The sequence below is a fragment of the Monodelphis domestica genome, chromosome 5, assembly GCF_027887165.1.
Source record: "Monodelphis domestica isolate mMonDom1 chromosome 5, mMonDom1.pri, whole genome shotgun sequence".
Classification (NCBI taxonomy): Eukaryota; Metazoa; Chordata; class Mammalia; order Didelphimorphia; family Didelphidae; genus Monodelphis; species Monodelphis domestica.
In genome coordinates this window covers 319,315,973-319,332,611 of record NC_077231.1, presented here as the reverse complement: position 1 = coordinate 319,332,611, position 16,639 = coordinate 319,315,973, and the positions used below count along the sequence as shown (strand labels likewise).

The following is a 16,639-nucleotide window of genomic DNA, read 5'->3' as shown; positions in this document are numbered from 1 at the left end:
CTCATCTCTGTGAGTTCAAATCTTGCCTCAGACACTTACCACCTATGTGACCCTGGTCAAGTCACTTCAGTCTGCTGACCTGAGTTCTTCATCTGAAAAATGAGCTGGAGAAGGAAATGGCAAACCACTCCAGGATCTATGCCAAGAAAACTCCAAATGGGGACAGAAGAGTTGGACATGACTGAAAATAAATAGGCAATGACAACACCAAATCCAGACACAGATATTAAAAAAAACAAACTTGTCCATCCAAACACATAATATCATGATAGAAGCAACAAACATCATGAATTCACTTGGTACTTTCTATGGGAATGTCCATTTGCATGTTAACAAATCTCTACCAGGAGGCTATTCAATGTCTGGGAGCACAAAGAAGAAAATGACTTAGTCCCTGTCCTCAGGAGCATATATTCTATTAGCAAAGATACTATACAGTGAAGAGTTATGTCTAGATTCAAAGAAAAAAGTCCCAAAGAAAATTAAAAGAGAAAGAAATTACATTCTGATGCAAGGTGAGAGTGGTGGAGATAGCTAGGGATGCTACACAGGGACTTCTGAAAGGCAGTCATGAAGACCAAGAGCATTCTGGGCATAGGTATCTGATGGAACAGATATAAGAGACTCTTCAAAAATATCATAGCTGACATAGACAGAGCTTTCAAATTGGCAGAAGATCTTCATAGTTTCAGGTCATGTGCCCACAAGTTTGAGGAATCACCCAAAGATGGCACCTTGGCATCCTTAGGAGTTCAGATTTGCATCCTGCATCTCATAATAAATGCAGTCTGGAGGCCCTATATCTGCCACCATCTTAAAAAGATTAAGCTCTTTAATAGCAAAATATAACTTTAAAACTTGCATATAAAACTATGTATAAATAGAAATACCACTGCATGATTTTAAAATGCACATAATGATCAAAACACATTCCATTACTAACCCATACTCTCTTGAAATATATTCTGATTCTTTGCAAGGATAAAATGGTAATTTACAATAATTTTTTCCTTAAAACATTCAAGTGGGATGCTTGGTTCTGCTACAGGCAGTAATTATGAGAGCCAGGAATTGATGAATCTAATATTCCCAGTTTTCTTTTGGAATGGAAAACCTCTTGTTAATGTAAGAGCAGAAAAGGTAGAAAGAGTGCATTTCACCCCTGGCTTACACTGGAGTGGGATTCATTATGGATGCCATATTTTGGGAAGGGCATTGATAAGAGAGGATCTGACACAGAGTAGTCAAGATGGTGAAGATGTTTGACTGAGACCAAGCCATGTGAAAGTCAGCCAAAGGAACTGAGGGTGTTTATCCTAGAGAGGGGCATGAAGGGCTACCCCATGAGGAAAATGCACACAATTTCTATTTGTTCCCAGTGGGCATATCTAGAATCAAGGGACAGACACTGCAGAAAAGGGAACAAAAAGTTGATGCAAAGATAAGCTTGCTAATTAGTCAAACAACAAACAATTGTTACGCAACTACTGTATGCCAAGCATATAGAGATCTATCCAAGGGTGGGAAGGACTGGGTTCAGGGAAGGAATGAGGAATAAAGGATCCCCAGCAGAGAAAGTATGACCATTATTAGATAGGTTAGAGAGAGGATTCTTCGTCCTTCATCAGGTATGTGTGTGTTGGGCCACCACTAACATATCTTCCAATACTAAGATTCCATGATTCCTTCTACCCTCCTTGGTCACACACTTATTAGTGACTCCTCTCATCTTGCTCAAGGAGGATGAGGAACAAACTAAACACAGAGAGTACCTTCTGATCCTCTGGAGTTTATATGAATGTCCATGCCACTTCTGGGCCTCAAAGTTTAAGATTTGAAATTTTAGGTTCCAGAAAGTCATTAATCATTCTGTCAGTGTTGTCAGTAACACAGGACGAGAAGAAAGAAAATACAATGGAAGGAGTCATAACAAAGATGGTAGAGTGAAAGGGAGCAGTGTTACCCATCTCTGTCCCACAATAGCACAAGATTAAATGGTGAAAAACAAAAACAATGAGAGAAATATAGGGGGATCATGTGTGTGCCCTTTTAATTTATATTTTACCTGAGGCAGAACACAGACACACATGCACATACACACAAGTTTGGTATAGAAATACACCCGAGTCAGCAGGGAAACAAGGAGAACTATTAAAAGGAGGAAGACGGAAAATAGATTTGGAAAGGATTAGTCAAAAGCAAAACAAATTCCACCATGAGAAAACAAATCATGAGATGAGGTTTAGAAGGAAAAAAAAAAGATAACTTATGCTTGGACTGTGGATAAGGGAAAGAAAGAAAAGAAAAAGGCAAGCAGAGTAGATTGTGTAAAGCACAATCACTAGTGCTGGGATCACTTGCTCTCACTCCTCTCTTCTTTGTAAAGATGGAAGTGGGGATGGAGCAAAGAGAAGAAAAAATAAAGAAAACAGGAGAGATAAAAACCAAAAATTAATTACTGTCAATATGAATGGGATGAATCCACCCATAAAATGGAAGAGCATAATAGATTGGAAAGGAAAGCAGAATCAAACAAAAAGTTGGTTTTAACAAAACACACTTAAAACACTGGTTAGCACAGGCAAGTAAGTTTTTAATAAATGCATCCTGACATGATTTTTTGACATGAAGACTCACAAGGGATTAAAATAAGAGTCTGGAGCAATATGTATTATGCTTAAACTGAACACAAAAGAAGTAGAAATAGCAATTATGATTTCAGACAAGGCAACAATAGTATTAGACCTAAATAAGAAATACAAACAGGGAAACTGCTATAGACAATGAATTAAATATCAATACTTAACATATATGTATCAAATGGCATGGCATATTATCTTTTTTAAGTAAAATGAATTACATGAATATTAGGAGACTTCAATGTGTTTCTATCAGACTTAGACAAATTTAATTTTAAAAAATAAGCAAGGGGGGGCAGCTGGATAGCACAATAGATTGGGAACCAAGACTACAGATGGAAGGTCCTAGGTTCAAATCTGGCTTCAGACACGTCCTGGCTGTGTGACCCTGGGCAAGTCACTTAATCCCCATTGCCTATCCCTTACCATTCTTTTGCCTTCAAACCAATACACAGTATTGATTCTAAGATGGAACATAAGGGTTTAAAAAATATCAAGAAAGACAGTATGGATATGAATGGAATTTTTATTCCATTCCAAAAAATGTAAACATGTTAGATCACTGATGATTACCAAATGGAAATGTAAAAGGATACACAAATTTTTTAGTATCACATGGCAACATTACAAAAGTTGAATATGTATTAAGATATAAAAACTTCAAAAGCCAAAGTGAAAGAAAAGACCTACTACACATATCCTTTAGAGATGACAATGAAATAAAAATTATATTCCACAAAGGACCACTTAAGGAAGAATTAAAAAATAATGAAAGACTAACAATCCCGAAGAACTGATATTTTTAAAAATCATTGAAAAACTTGATAATTTTCTCAATACAATTGGAAACATTGAGATAAACATATTTTTGAAATTTATTAGATTTAACAAAGAAGTCCTTTCAATTTTATACCTCTAAACATATTTATCAACAAAACAAAGAGTCAATCAATGTTTGGACATGCCACTAAAAAAATGGAAATCGACATTTTCAAAAAAAGTAAATTAAGCCTGAGAATGTAAGTTAAAGAAGTGACTAACAAAAAATAAGAACAAATAAAAAACACTGAATTAATAAAATGGGAGCTCTTTTTTTTTCCTTTTCAAAGGAACTGGCCCTGATATCTAAAGACCTAGATTCCAATCCTACTTCTGACACTACCTATATGATCTCAAGCTAGTCACTTCATTTCTTTGGACCTCAATTTTATCATCTGTAAAAAGAAGTGATTTAACTATAGTTAATCTCTTAGACCACTTCCAGCATTTGATCATACCCTCAAATTAATCTGCCTTATGTTTTAAGACTTGTGTGTATAAAGGAACTTTTTTTTCAAATCTCTTTTTAAGACCCAAATACAATATTTACATCTTCAAGTTCTAACAACATCCCCAAAGCAACACAACCACTTCTTGAGCATAGTCATCAATGGAGACAGTGTTCATCTAGTATATACTTTTTCTCTAACCTTTGAAGATCTACAATGACAAAGCATTATCAAGAAAATACTTGTGTTGGAGAGATGGGCATTTGGGTCAAGGAGCCATTTGGAGGAGTTAAAAGCCAGACATAATTTCCAAGTGTTACCTAGTCCACACTCATTATTAGTCAATTAAAAAAATCAATTCATTGTTCATGAGCACAAGCATGTACTTATGTATTAACTGACTGATCTCCCAAATGTAAGATGTAGTATGAATCAGAGGCATCTTTCATCTCGTTAGTTTATCCTACATGATTTCTTAGGCTGAATGAATAATCACAGATTTCAACATGGAAGCCTCATAATATCACAAGATGGCATAATTCAGCACAACATCAATCACCAAAAGGAGCATTTTCCTCTCTCACATGCATTGGCAGCTCTATGTCAGTGGTAATTACCTTTGGTTAGTACCTCTCTACGGTACACCCTGATTACAGTTAATAATAAAGTGGTCCATGAACCATGTCACGCTTGCAGTCATGCTTCTCAAAAAACTTTTTGTCAGTTGGAGGAGGGCCCAAAGGCTACATTTTGCCTAACCAAGCCAAACACATTTTCATCATACCATTTTGCCTTAAATCATGTTTTAAAATTCTTCCCTTATTTAAAAAAAAGTCAATATTCCTTGAAGCTTCTGTATTTGGTCTTCTATGCCTAAACAAAACATACTACATCGTCCATTTGTACAAGTAATTTCTCTTTCTGCAGCTCATTTCTATTTATAACAAAAAGAGATTAATATATATCCCATCAGTAAAAATGTTTCAGCATGCACCCCTCTACACGCACACACACAAGCACGTGCACATATATTCGGGGTTGTTTTGATCTGATATTTATACTACAAAATATGCATAAAATCAGAGAGTACCAGAAAAAAACCCAGAAAGATGAAATAAAGAATTGTAACTTAGCATAGGAGCCTGGCACATTTCCATAAGATTCTCCTTATTAAGAAAGATTGCTCAACCCTGTGTGCCCACACAAAAGGCAGAGCTAAAACAAAAAAAAGAACTGGGGACAGGAGGTACCATCTTCTTGCCTTCAGCCCTGGGAAAGAACAAGCAGAGTTAGTTCCCTTCTTTCCTTACAGAAAAACTCCTGAGAACGAAAAAAGATTTGGAGAGGGAGGAGACACAATAAGAAGTTGAGTGTCTCAACACGTCCCTGATTTCCACTTCTTTCCCCAGAAATTTTAGGGTAATTCCCCTTGAAAGAACAAATCAAAGTTATATATAAGGATATAAAGAAATGCTCCAGATTTCTCATTAGAGAAATGCAAACCAAGACAACACTGAGATATCACATCACACCCAAGAGACTGGTTAATGACAAAAGGGCAAAATGACAAATGTTGGAGTGAAGGTGGAAAAGGAGGAACAAGGTTAGTGGATCTGTAAACTGAATCAACTATTTTGGGGAGCGATTTGGAATTATACCTGGACAGTAATAAAACTACGTATTCCTTAAGACCTAGCAATACCATTGCTGGATCTGTTTCCCAAAGAGATTAGGGAAAGAGGAAAAGGACACACATGGTCCAAAAATATTTATAGCAACTCTGTGGTGACAAAGAATTGGAAATTGAGGGGGGGGGAATAACCATAAAACAGGGAATGGCTAAGCAAGTTGTGATTGTTATAGATTACTATTGTGCCATAAGAAATAATAAACAAACTGATTGTTTTTAAACCTAGAAAGAGTTGTACATGATAATGAACAGTGAAATGAGTATAACCAAGAGAACATTATACACAGCCACAGAACTAGGACAAGAGGGGCCAGCTGGGTAGCTCAGTAGATTGAGAGCCAGACCTTTCTGGCCTCAGACACTTCCCAGTTGGGTGACCCTGGGCAAGTCATTTGATCCCCATTGCCTAGCCCTTACCACTCTTCTGCCTTGGAGCCAATACACAGTATTGACTCCAAGACAGAAGGTAAAGGTTAAAAAAAAAAAGAACTAGGACAAGAAAAATAAATAGAGGATGTCACCTCCAGAACATGAATAGAAAGATCAAGCATGGAAGACCTAATGTATATGAGCATGTTGGTCTCCATGATGATATCCTCTGTGATGTGAGGAGCATGGGAAAAGGGTTGGGACACTAGTGGATGAGATCTTTTACATAAAGATGAAGAAAAGTAAGTTAAACATAGAGGAGATCTGTGATTACATTTGTGTAGTTTCTTCTTTTTTCTTTATATATGGAAATGTTTATTTTGTTTGGATTTGTAAGCATTTAAAATAAATTCTTTAAAAAGAAACTTTCTCTCCCCCTTCCCCCCCCCCTCTTTCTCTCTCTCATCCCTTCTCAGATATCTCACATGAAATGGAAAAGCTCATTCACTCTGTGTATCATCTGGCATATTCTAATCTGTGTTACTTCTGTGATTTCAGCTTTTCATCCTCTGGGATAAATACTCTTTTTAGTCACAATTCCCTATTCATAATGGCATTTTGTGAAACCAACTTAGGGTGGGGAAGGAGTCATGCCTTCAGAGAGAAGCTCAAGACCTTCTTTCCCTTCTAAGGATGAAAAGTAGCTTGAAACTAGGGGTGCAATAATTTCTCTTAGTCTAGTGTGAAGATTGGATTTAGCTATCTCCTGATTGTAACAACAAAGATACTTAGCTCTTCCTTTATAGTGAAGCTAGAATTGTAATCCACAAAAAGGTGATAAGTATTTAAGTAGATATACCCATTTTAACCACAAAAAGGTGTTAAGTAACTACAAAAGGTTAATTTACCAAAAGAGGTGTTAAGTAACCCAAGAAGATATAATCTAACCAGAGAAGGTGAGAACTAAAGAATGGGCAGTCCTGAAGAAAACAAAAAAACATTTGCTGTGATTGGTAGACATGAAAAATTAGGGAAGGTGACAAAATAGAAAAAAGGTCTTTAAAAAGAGGAGATTCAGAGATTCAGGACAGATTTGGAGACATTCATTCGGACATTCGGGCACTGACTTGGAGGAGCGACGGGAAGACAGACCCTTCAGGAGCGACGGGAAGACAGATACCCAGACTTCATTTAGACTGTCACTTTTGGTGAGTGAAAAGCTGACTTAGTGACCCTACCTTTCTGGAAGCGTGAAGCCTCCAGGTAAAGCCCATCTTCTTGAGACTCTCTTCCCCTGGCTAGGGCTTAGAGATTCTAACTAGTATCAGAAAAAGCCAGAGTTTTCTCTCTCTCATTCCTTAATATCTTCCTTCTATTGTAAATATTGTAAATAAACTACCATAAATTCCATTTACCTTAGTAATTCATTTTGGGATTTAGAAATTAAATCCCTGGCAACCACCTAATTTAATATAATTCAGTCTCAACCACAATTAATTTTAACACTAGCAATATTTAGGGAGGCAGATATTAAGAATTCAAGTTCAGCAGCCCCTCTCCAAGGAGAGCAGGGCATCCAACTTTGTAACTGCACTCCTGTTCTCCTCCAAGCAGGAATCAAAATCTCCTTGCAAAGGGGCAAATTAAATTTCAGAGATTTCAGTTTGTGCCTCTGTGCAAGGCCCAATTAAACAATGTGAACATACACATAACCTCTCTAGCAACATATTCTTCCTATAAGATATTTTACATTTTTCAATATAACATAATTTTTAAATGTCTTTAATAATATTTTTCAACATAATATAATTGATATAAATTTCAAATTTCACTAATAATATTAAATATATAATATAATAAATAATATAAAAACATTTGGTTCAAAGTTAAATGATTAATAATGAGATTTTTACCAATGTGATGGAATATGTTTCCCTGCTTTGATTCTGAGATAGAACAAATATTCATTTCAATCCTTGGATTTAATAGCTGTTAGAACTGAAAAAAAAATTGCCTCACAAAGATTCCGAAATCTAAATGAGGAAATGTTTGACTTCATTCCAGGAGTCCCATTCTTCCGTTACATTCTTTCCGCTCATGGTTCAAAGTGGTTAGTCTGTTTCCATCTTCCCTGATGTCAATTAATTGTTCTCATAGACTAAGTGGAAGGTGTTGCATTTTTCTGTTTTCAACAAAAGTATTCCAACCCCACAGGAGCTCCTGGGGACATTTTTTAAAGAGGGGAACTTGTATTTCCAAACTTAAATACACAGACCTGTCTTTGATGACCTCCAGAATTTTCCACAACAAAAGCTCCATTTCCAAGCGTCTTGCTTCCTTTGGCCACTGGCTAATATCTCAAGGTGCAATTCTTAGGACGAGGTTTGATATTGACAATCGCATCCTCTATCTCTTCTGCTCTCTGTAGTTAAACTCCTGGGAAAAGCCCTTTGACAGGTTCCCTTACATTCTCTCTTCCTACATAAGCTCGTACAGCCTTCTCAGTCCCCTGAAACTGCCTTCTCCAAAGTTACTAATGAACTCTGAGCTGCCAAAGCCAATGGTCTTTTCTCCAGAAAGGCTTGTTCACTCTCTCCTCCTCTAGAGGATTTTGGGACCCTTCTCTCCTGGCTCTCCTCCTACCTTTCTGCCTGTTGCTTCTATGTCCTCTGCTGGCTCTCCTCCAGATCACACCCTCTAAACTTAGGCATCCCTCAGAGGGGTTTGGCCTGGAGCCTCTTCTTCTATCTTCTCTGACATCAGCTCCATGGACTTACTACTTTCTCTAGTCTAGAGATTCTCAAATCTCTCTTTCCTGCCTCAGTCTCTCTGCTGACTGTCCATCTCACATCTCCAAATGCCTTTCGGACATCTCAAACGAGGTATCCAGCAGACATCTTAAGCTCATAATATCTAAAATGTTATCCTTTCTCTTCCCCCTAAGCCCTCCCCCTCCCACCTTCCCCATTACTGTAGAAGCCATCACCAGCCTCCCAGGCTCTCAAGCTCATCTGCCAGGAGTTATCTTGGTCTCCTCACTGTCCCTCTCTCGCCCCCTTATCCAAGCTACTTCCAAGGTCTATTGATCTCATTTCTGCAGCATCTCTAGATTCTCCCCTGACACTGTCCCTGCTCCTGTGTGGGCCCTCATCACCTCACATCTGGATCCCCTGTGGTGGCTGCTGGTGGATCGGACATCCTCCAGGCTCCCCTACTCTGATCCATCCCCCATTCAGACACAAACATGATTTTCCTAAAGCGCAGGTCTGACCAGTCACCCCACCAACACACGCACACCCTCTCTCTCAATAAACTGCAGTGGCTCCCCATTGCCTGTGAGAACAAATACAAAATGCTCTCCACTTACAAGCTAGCCCCCTCCTGTATTCTAGTCCCCCCAACAGCTACTCTCCAATACAGTGCAGTCCCCAGACAAGACAGTCCAGCTCTCAATTCTGGGCATTTTCTCTGGCTGTCCCCCAGTCCTAGAAGTTCTCCCTCTTCTGCTCTAACTGACCTTTCTGGCTTCTTTTAAGTCCCAACTAAAATCCCAGGAGGGCTCCCCACGCCCTCTGAATTCCAGAGCCTTCCCTCTCCCAATTCTTTCTTCTTTCTACCACTTATACCTGCTCTGGGCAGCTGGGTTTCCATGCTGCCTCCCCCATTTGATTTCAAGGTCCTCATGGGCAGGAATTGTCTTTTGCCTCTTCTTTTATCTCCAGAGCTTAGCGCGGTGCCTGGCACCTAGTGGGTGCTTCATGAATCTGTATTGATTGGCCATCGTTGATATTGCTCTTTTTCCTCATAATGTGGCTGGTGGCCGGTTGTACTAGAGGAAGTGTTGAATCTGGCCTAGTTTCAGTTCCTTTTGCTTCTGCATTATTAGTCCTACCCTGGTGGGGGAGAGTTGGGGGGGGATTTGGGGGGGGCATTTCTGTGCTGGACTCGTTAAAGCCAGCCAGCCATTTGTAAAGGTTACTTCAGTTCAAAACTACTTAGCACAATCTGAACTGGGCATTTAGTGATTTTAAGGTCTCAACACAGTGAAAAAGAATGAGAGAGGGAGGGAGCGAGTACCAGTTCCTCCTCCACGCTGAACAAGGCTTCCCCCTTCCTCAGGGCAGCTCGTATTGTACACGATCCTCCGGCAAATGGAGAGAAACGAGTCAAGCATGGCTCAATGTCAAATATGGGTAGAGCATCGTTGTTGTCACAATAAAAAGGAATTCAACCGGAAGTTCCCCCATTTTCTCCCCTCATCCCGAAAGGGTCACCCTCTACTTTAGAAAGCCCTACTAAACCCAACCTACAATTCTTACACATGGCCGTTTAAACAATCATTATCCTTGTTGTTATTATTGTTGACGATGCTATTATCATTTGGTTTTATCAGGGAGACATCATGAGTCTGTCACCTCAGGTGGGAAGAAGACCTGGGTTCAATTCCTCCCATGAAACCTACTGTGTGTCTGGGAGACTCTGAGCTAAATTCTTCTCCGGGCCCCCGGCTCCATCTAAACTACCGCTGACTGCGGAGCAAGCAGCAGCCTCCAAAAGCAAAGGCTGTCCCTCAGCTGAGACTGACTTGCCTCTGTTATGACATCAGGGGTCCCTGCAAAAACAGCCTCCTCCGAGCAGCACTTCTGAGCTTTACAAGTTACACACATTATCTCGAGGAAGACTGTTTCACCAAGCAGCCAGCACACATAGAAGCCGCGTCACTTTCTAAATGAGGAAACCGGAGCTCAGGAAAAGGAAACATCCAGCCCAGGATCACTCAGCAGTTTGGAAAGATTACAGGCAAGATTGGAACCCACTTCCTTTGGACTCCAGTGTGGCATCCTCGGCACCACGCTGACCCGTCTAACGTGCCAAGAGTTAGGAAGAGTTTGGATGAAGGAAGACATAAATTACTTTAGAACCCACAAACCTGCTGTGCACAGAACGTGTTTTATTTGGCCTGCAACAGCATCTGATTTGCTGCGCCAAGCCCTGGTAGACTCATTGCATTAATAGCAGGTTTGGGTTTTGGTCATTCCGCAGACTAATTCGTTGATCAGAAAATCAATGGTGATGACCACTAAGCTCCCGCTTTCCTTCAAGGAAGGGAAAGACTAAAAGTGCAACTCCAGGCCGTCATCCTCGTTCCCCAAAAGAGGCATTTCATCCAACGATAGTCACCGGAAAAGTACGGCAGGAGAACGGAGCTCCCAGACCTTCCACAGGTCACAGAACGACCGAGCACCCAAGGGTGCTGCGAACAATCCCTGGATCAGGCCTTCCCTGGCCTTTCCCATCACGCATCAAAAAAGCCAAACTGTCACTTGCCGTGTAACGCTCAGTGTACATGCTTGTAGAAGACGTACAAACAGTCAGTTCTCCTCACTCCACACCCCAGGTAAGACTTGTTTTGTCAGCCGGTATCTTCCAGCTCCAAAAGAATTCTTGCCAGGGCCTCAGATGCAAAGAATCCTCAATTGTTTCATGGTTATTTGTACTGTTCACTTAGCCAGGAAATGTCCAGCGCTTATCACACCGCCTAAAAACAAGTACCAGAAGAAATGGTACAGGAGGAAGGCAACCTTCCTGCCCCTGGTGGCTTCTTTGTCTCTTTTTCATTAAGGCCAGCAAACTGTAGGCTGTTTGGAACATTCCTAAAGAGAGAAGTCTGATCTGGATCACCCACAAGGGAGCAAAGAGAGCTTAAATCTGTGTGTGTGTGTGTGTGTGTATTTATATATAGACAGAGGCAGATATACAGAAAGATGGAAGGAAGGAAGGAAGGAAGGAAGGAAGGAAGGAAGGAAGGAAGGAAGGAAGGAAGGAAGGAAGGAAGGAAGGAAGGAAGGAAGGAAGGAAGGAAGGAAGGAAGGAAGGAAGGAAGGAAGGAAGGAAGGAAGGAAGGAAGGAAGGAAGGAAGGAAGGAAGGAAGGAAGGAAGGAAAGAAGGAAGGGAGGGAGGGAGGGAGGAAGGGAGGAAGGGAGGAAGGGAGGGAGGAAGGAAGGGAGGGAGGAAGGAAGGAAGGAAGGAAGGAAGGAAGGAAGGAAGGAAGGAAGGAAGGAAGGAAGGAAGGAAGAGAAGGAAGGAAGGAAGGAAGGAAGGAAGGAAGGAAGGAAGGAAGGAAGGAAGGAAGGAAGGAAGGAAGGAAGGAAGGAAGGAAGGAAGGAAGGAAGGAAGGAAGGAAGGAAGGAAGGAAGGAAGGAAGGAAGGAAGGAAGGAAGGAAGGAAGGAAGGAAGGAAGGAAGGAAGGAAAGAAGGAAGGGAGGGAGGGAGGGAGGGAGGGAGGGAGGGAGGAAGGGAGGAAGGGAGGAAGGGAGGGAGGAAGGGAGGGAGGGAGGGAGGGAAGGAAGGAAGGAAGGAAGGAAGGAAGGAAGGAAGGAAGGAAGGAAGGAAGGAAGGAAGGAAGGAAGGAAGGAAGGAAGGAAGGAAGGAAGGAAGGAAGGAAGGAAGGAAGGAAGGAAGGAAGGAAGGAAGGAAGGAAGGAAGGAAGGAAGGAAGGAAGGAAGGAAGGAAGGAAGGAAGGAAGGAAGGAAGGAAGGAAGGAAGGAAGGAAGGAAAGAAGGAAGGAAGGAAGGAAGGAAGGAAGGAAGGAGGGAGGGAGGGAGGAAAGGAAGGAAGGAAGGAAGGAAGGAAGGAAGGAAGGGGGAAAGGAAGGGAAGGAGGGAGGAAGGAGGTGAGCGGTGTCCCCCTCTGTGCCATTTTGAGTACAGAATTCATTCACAAAAAAAAGTAAGCTCAGTAAGTGGTGCGGATGCCATATCTGCATTGCTCTACCTGCCTCTGACCATCTGCCTCACATGAAATCTCTGTCAGGGCTCTCTGGTCAGGGCTTTCTCCAGACTCCTTAGCACCAAGGGGAAGCACATGGAAAGGCCGCTGAGACCTGGGGGGTCCTCAAGTCGCTTCCCTCCTTCATCTCAAAGGCCACGGGATGTGCTTGAGGACTTTTTAAGTCCATCTGGATGTCCAGAGGGCTTTGTCTCTGCACTGGGGCAGGAGAGCTGCCTGTGGCCCTTTCTCCCCCACCTGCCTAGAGACCGCTTGAGTGAGGGATCCTGTCTAGTTCTGTCTGTGCATCTCCCTCGCCAGAGAAAGCCCTGTTTGGTAAGTGGTCTTTGAGAGAGGCTGAGCCCGAAAAGCCTTCTAGAGATGTGCTGGGCCGCTGGAAACTGAGCAAGGCTTGGCCATAGCTATGGGAGGTATCCCACGAGGATGTCCAAAGACCTTTCTAGGCTGAGGGGCCGACTAGGACTTACCCTCAGCTTTGTGATGGGCTGGAAGACACAAAGACTTTAGAAAGGAAACAGGGCTTCCCTCAAGGAACTTATATCCTTTCAAGGGTGGTAGAGTGGGTACACTGATGGACTTGGAGTAAGGAAGACCTGAGTTCTAATCCTGTCTCACACATTTACTGGCTGTATGACTCTGGATATGGCGCTTAAAACCTATCTCAGACTCAGTCTTGAGATCTGCAAAATGGTGATAATAATAGTCTTTACTTCTCTGTTGTTGCTATGAAGTTCAAATGAACTACTATAGGCCAAGATTGTTCCAAACATTAATGTGAGTATTATTATTTACATGTAGAGAATATCCAATATGAATACAAAGTAATTTGGGGGTGAGGATGCCAGCAGCCAGAGAGAATAGGAAGGTCCTCCCACACAGAGAGATTGGGATAACCCAAACTGTATGCGTGTCCACTCAGCAGTATCTCAGCATGCCAGGTCTAGAGCTGGATGGTAAATTAGTTGGTATCTCAACCGAATCTTTCCACTTTCTAGAGGAGGAAGCTGCGGTTTGGAAAGGAGGAAGGACTTGCCCGAGCTCATATCAGTAATCCTTGGCAGAGCCAAGCTTTCCCCAGTGGGTCAAACAAATGCATTCATGCACACACCAGATTCCTTCCAAGTTCTCCATGAACGCTCTCTCCAGGTACCGATCCCCGGGTCCCTGCTCCCTGATCCTTCTGTTTTGGGGCAAGGCTGATCCACCAAAAATAAGGACTGCAGAATCACCAAGAGTGTTACACAGCGCTGGCAGTGGTGATATAAAGGCAAAGGAAAAGAAAAAAATCCAATAGTCCCTACCCTCAAGGAGCGTACAGTCTATTTAGGAGAAAGCAAGGCTCAGCTAGGGCTACGCTCTTATTGATCTGGATGTTCCCTCAAACTCAGCCACACCTGCCCATCCTGGGCCACTCTTGTCTGTGTCTTCCCATGACATCCTCCCAACATGCTAAAGGCCTTCCTGACATGAGCAACAACAAACAAGTCTTTGGGACATCTGTCTGCCTGTCGTCTCTCACCCTCACCACCCAAGCAGCCCTTCTTCTCTTTCCATCATCTATGTCCTTGGAGGGCTTTCAGCCTGTACTGGCACCCTGGACTTTCTTGGGCTCTCAGGGGGGTGAAGCTAATGGACTCCTCAGAATCATACTTTTTAAAAGCACAAAATAAAATACAAAAGATTTCAAAAGAAAGTAAGAATATTGAAAAATCCTTAGCCCTACCGAGCCCAACAAATCCCCAGACCTTCTTCCCACCCCTGTCCAGTAAAGAACTCCTGCCTCTCCCAGTGGTCTCTCTCCATGGCTCCTCGCTGGTCACGGGTGAATCTGCTCCCACTCCCCATGCGTCTCTCTCAAGCCTTCTGCATAATCTTGCTTTTCATTTTGTGGAAATACTGTGTTCTCCATCTCGAAACCATACTGCATGTTTAAAAGACAGGCCTTCATTTCAGGGAGAAACCTGAGGTCCCAGGAGGGGCTTTCCCTGAGGGCCAGCCAGCCCACCCTCCTGTCCAACTGTGGGTCCAGCCTACCGTCCCTCAGCATGGGCTGATCTGGACCCAAAACTCATGGGCAAATGCCATTGGTTTTCCCATCCAATACAGGTCATAATCTGGGCAACAGATAGAGGAAAAGGTGATTTGGGGGAGGAGGCATTAGCAACATTAACCAGACAAGACCTCACGGCACTTTAGCTGAGCTCAGAAGGGGCTGGGAAGAGGATGGAGAATTTAGGGCTTAAGGCCCCCGGTTTAAATTCCAGCTCTATCCATTACTCCTTGCATCACCTCATACCACCTGCTTCTCCCCAGTTTCTTCTCTCTCCTCTCCTCTCTTTCTCCTGCTCTCTCTCATTTGTAAAGGGAGGGGGGGAGGGAGGCTCAATGACCTGCAGTGTCCCTCGGAGCACTCACTTCTGGACTGCTCAAAAAGCTCCTATTAATAAAGCTTCCTTTCATTACATTCTTCCCCAACTTTTCATCTAGATTTATGGCCTAATGGAATCCAGCTGTGTAGGCAATGTGCTCACTCAGGCCATGTCTATGGATGCCAAACAGCTGGTCAAGTCAGTCTTGGGGGATGGGGTGGGGAGCCTGGGATTGTCTCTCTTAATTAATCAGCTGTTTGACTGAAGTGACCTCTTTGGAAGAGTCAATCATGTGATGGCTAGTTTGGGGCATCTTTGTAGATCCAGCAATGGTACAGATTGCTGAAGTCATTGATGATTAAAAATCCAAAAAGATATGGAGCATCTGGGGTTGGTGGAGGAAGGGAAGGAGCATCTCCTTGGGGGTGGGGCTTTTTCTTACTTGGAGTCAATTGTCTCCAGCATCAATCACCCAATACACCTTTGTGAAGGGATCACAATGCTAGAGCTTGAGCAGATCCATCCCTGCTTTGGCAAAGCACAGGCTCCATGGAAACCAAACTACATCTGATTGGGGGTGGAGACCCCCCCCAGCCCCAAACACCCCCCTTCTCCTACCGAAACAACAGCAACAGGATATAATGAGGAAGGGGCCATGTTTTCCAGCTCATTCAGCAGCTTCGTGGTTTCTTGAAAATCAGAGCTCATCATCTAAGGAAAGAAAACAAGCAAAACTCTTAGTGAATTGAAGGAGATTAATTGTGAGGTTTAATCAAAAGTAGGAATATTTAATGGGACCATTTTAAAATTATGTCCAGAGGTATTTATCAGCTCAGCTGGATTCAGGAATTAGAAATAGGAAAACATTCGCTCGTTACTCAACTACATGAGCCAACAGATCTCTCAACACTCAGACATGACTAAACTTGAACAGGAACCCCAATTTCCAAAGAAATTCAACCTGCTTCTCACCCTGGGGAGAGATCTATGTGAACTTAAGAGTTTCCCTTTACTCAAAAGACAAGTCAAACACCAAAGACCGGAATGAATAGATTGGAATAAGAACATTTACCCTACCATAACGATGCTCTTTTTTTCTGTCCTAAACATATGTAGATGTAAGTGTGTGCAAATATACATAATGTAGATATTATATGTATATGTAGATATATTCTATGTGTGTACATACGTATTTACATATATAATATAGGCACATACATGGAAAAAGAATAAGAATATAGACATATAAGCAGATAGAGAGATCGAGAGAGAAAGAGAAACAGGAGGATAGAAAGATAAGGAAATAGATTAGATAGACAGACAGATGGACAGACAGATAGATGGACAGACAGGTAGATAGAGACAGACAGACAGACAGACAGATAGATAGATAGATAGATAGATAGATAAATGGAGAGATAGATGGATGGATAGATATATGGAGAGATGGAGAGATAGATTGATGGATAGATTGATAGATAGATAGATAGATAGATAGATAGATAGATAGATAGA

The 16,639-nt window shown here is 42.1% G+C and overlaps 1 protein-coding gene across 7 annotated transcripts in view; it reads right to left on the bottom strand.

The window, feature by feature from the left end:
* Nucleotides 1-16,639, bottom strand: part of CRPPA (CDP-L-ribitol pyrophosphorylase A) — a 249,321-nt gene that overhangs the window by 118,512 nt on the left and 114,170 nt on the right. For all 7 annotated transcript variants that reach the window (XR_473753.3, XR_473754.3, XR_008912541.1 and 4 more), the window contains exon 8: nucleotides 15,743-15,835. Coding sequence is in view for 4 of the 7 variants with exons in the window: in XM_007505429.3 (XP_007505491.1) it covers nucleotides 15,743-15,835 (93 nt within the window). In the remaining 3 variants the exon portion in view is untranslated. The remainder of the gene's footprint in view (nucleotides 1-15,742; nucleotides 15,836-16,639) is intronic.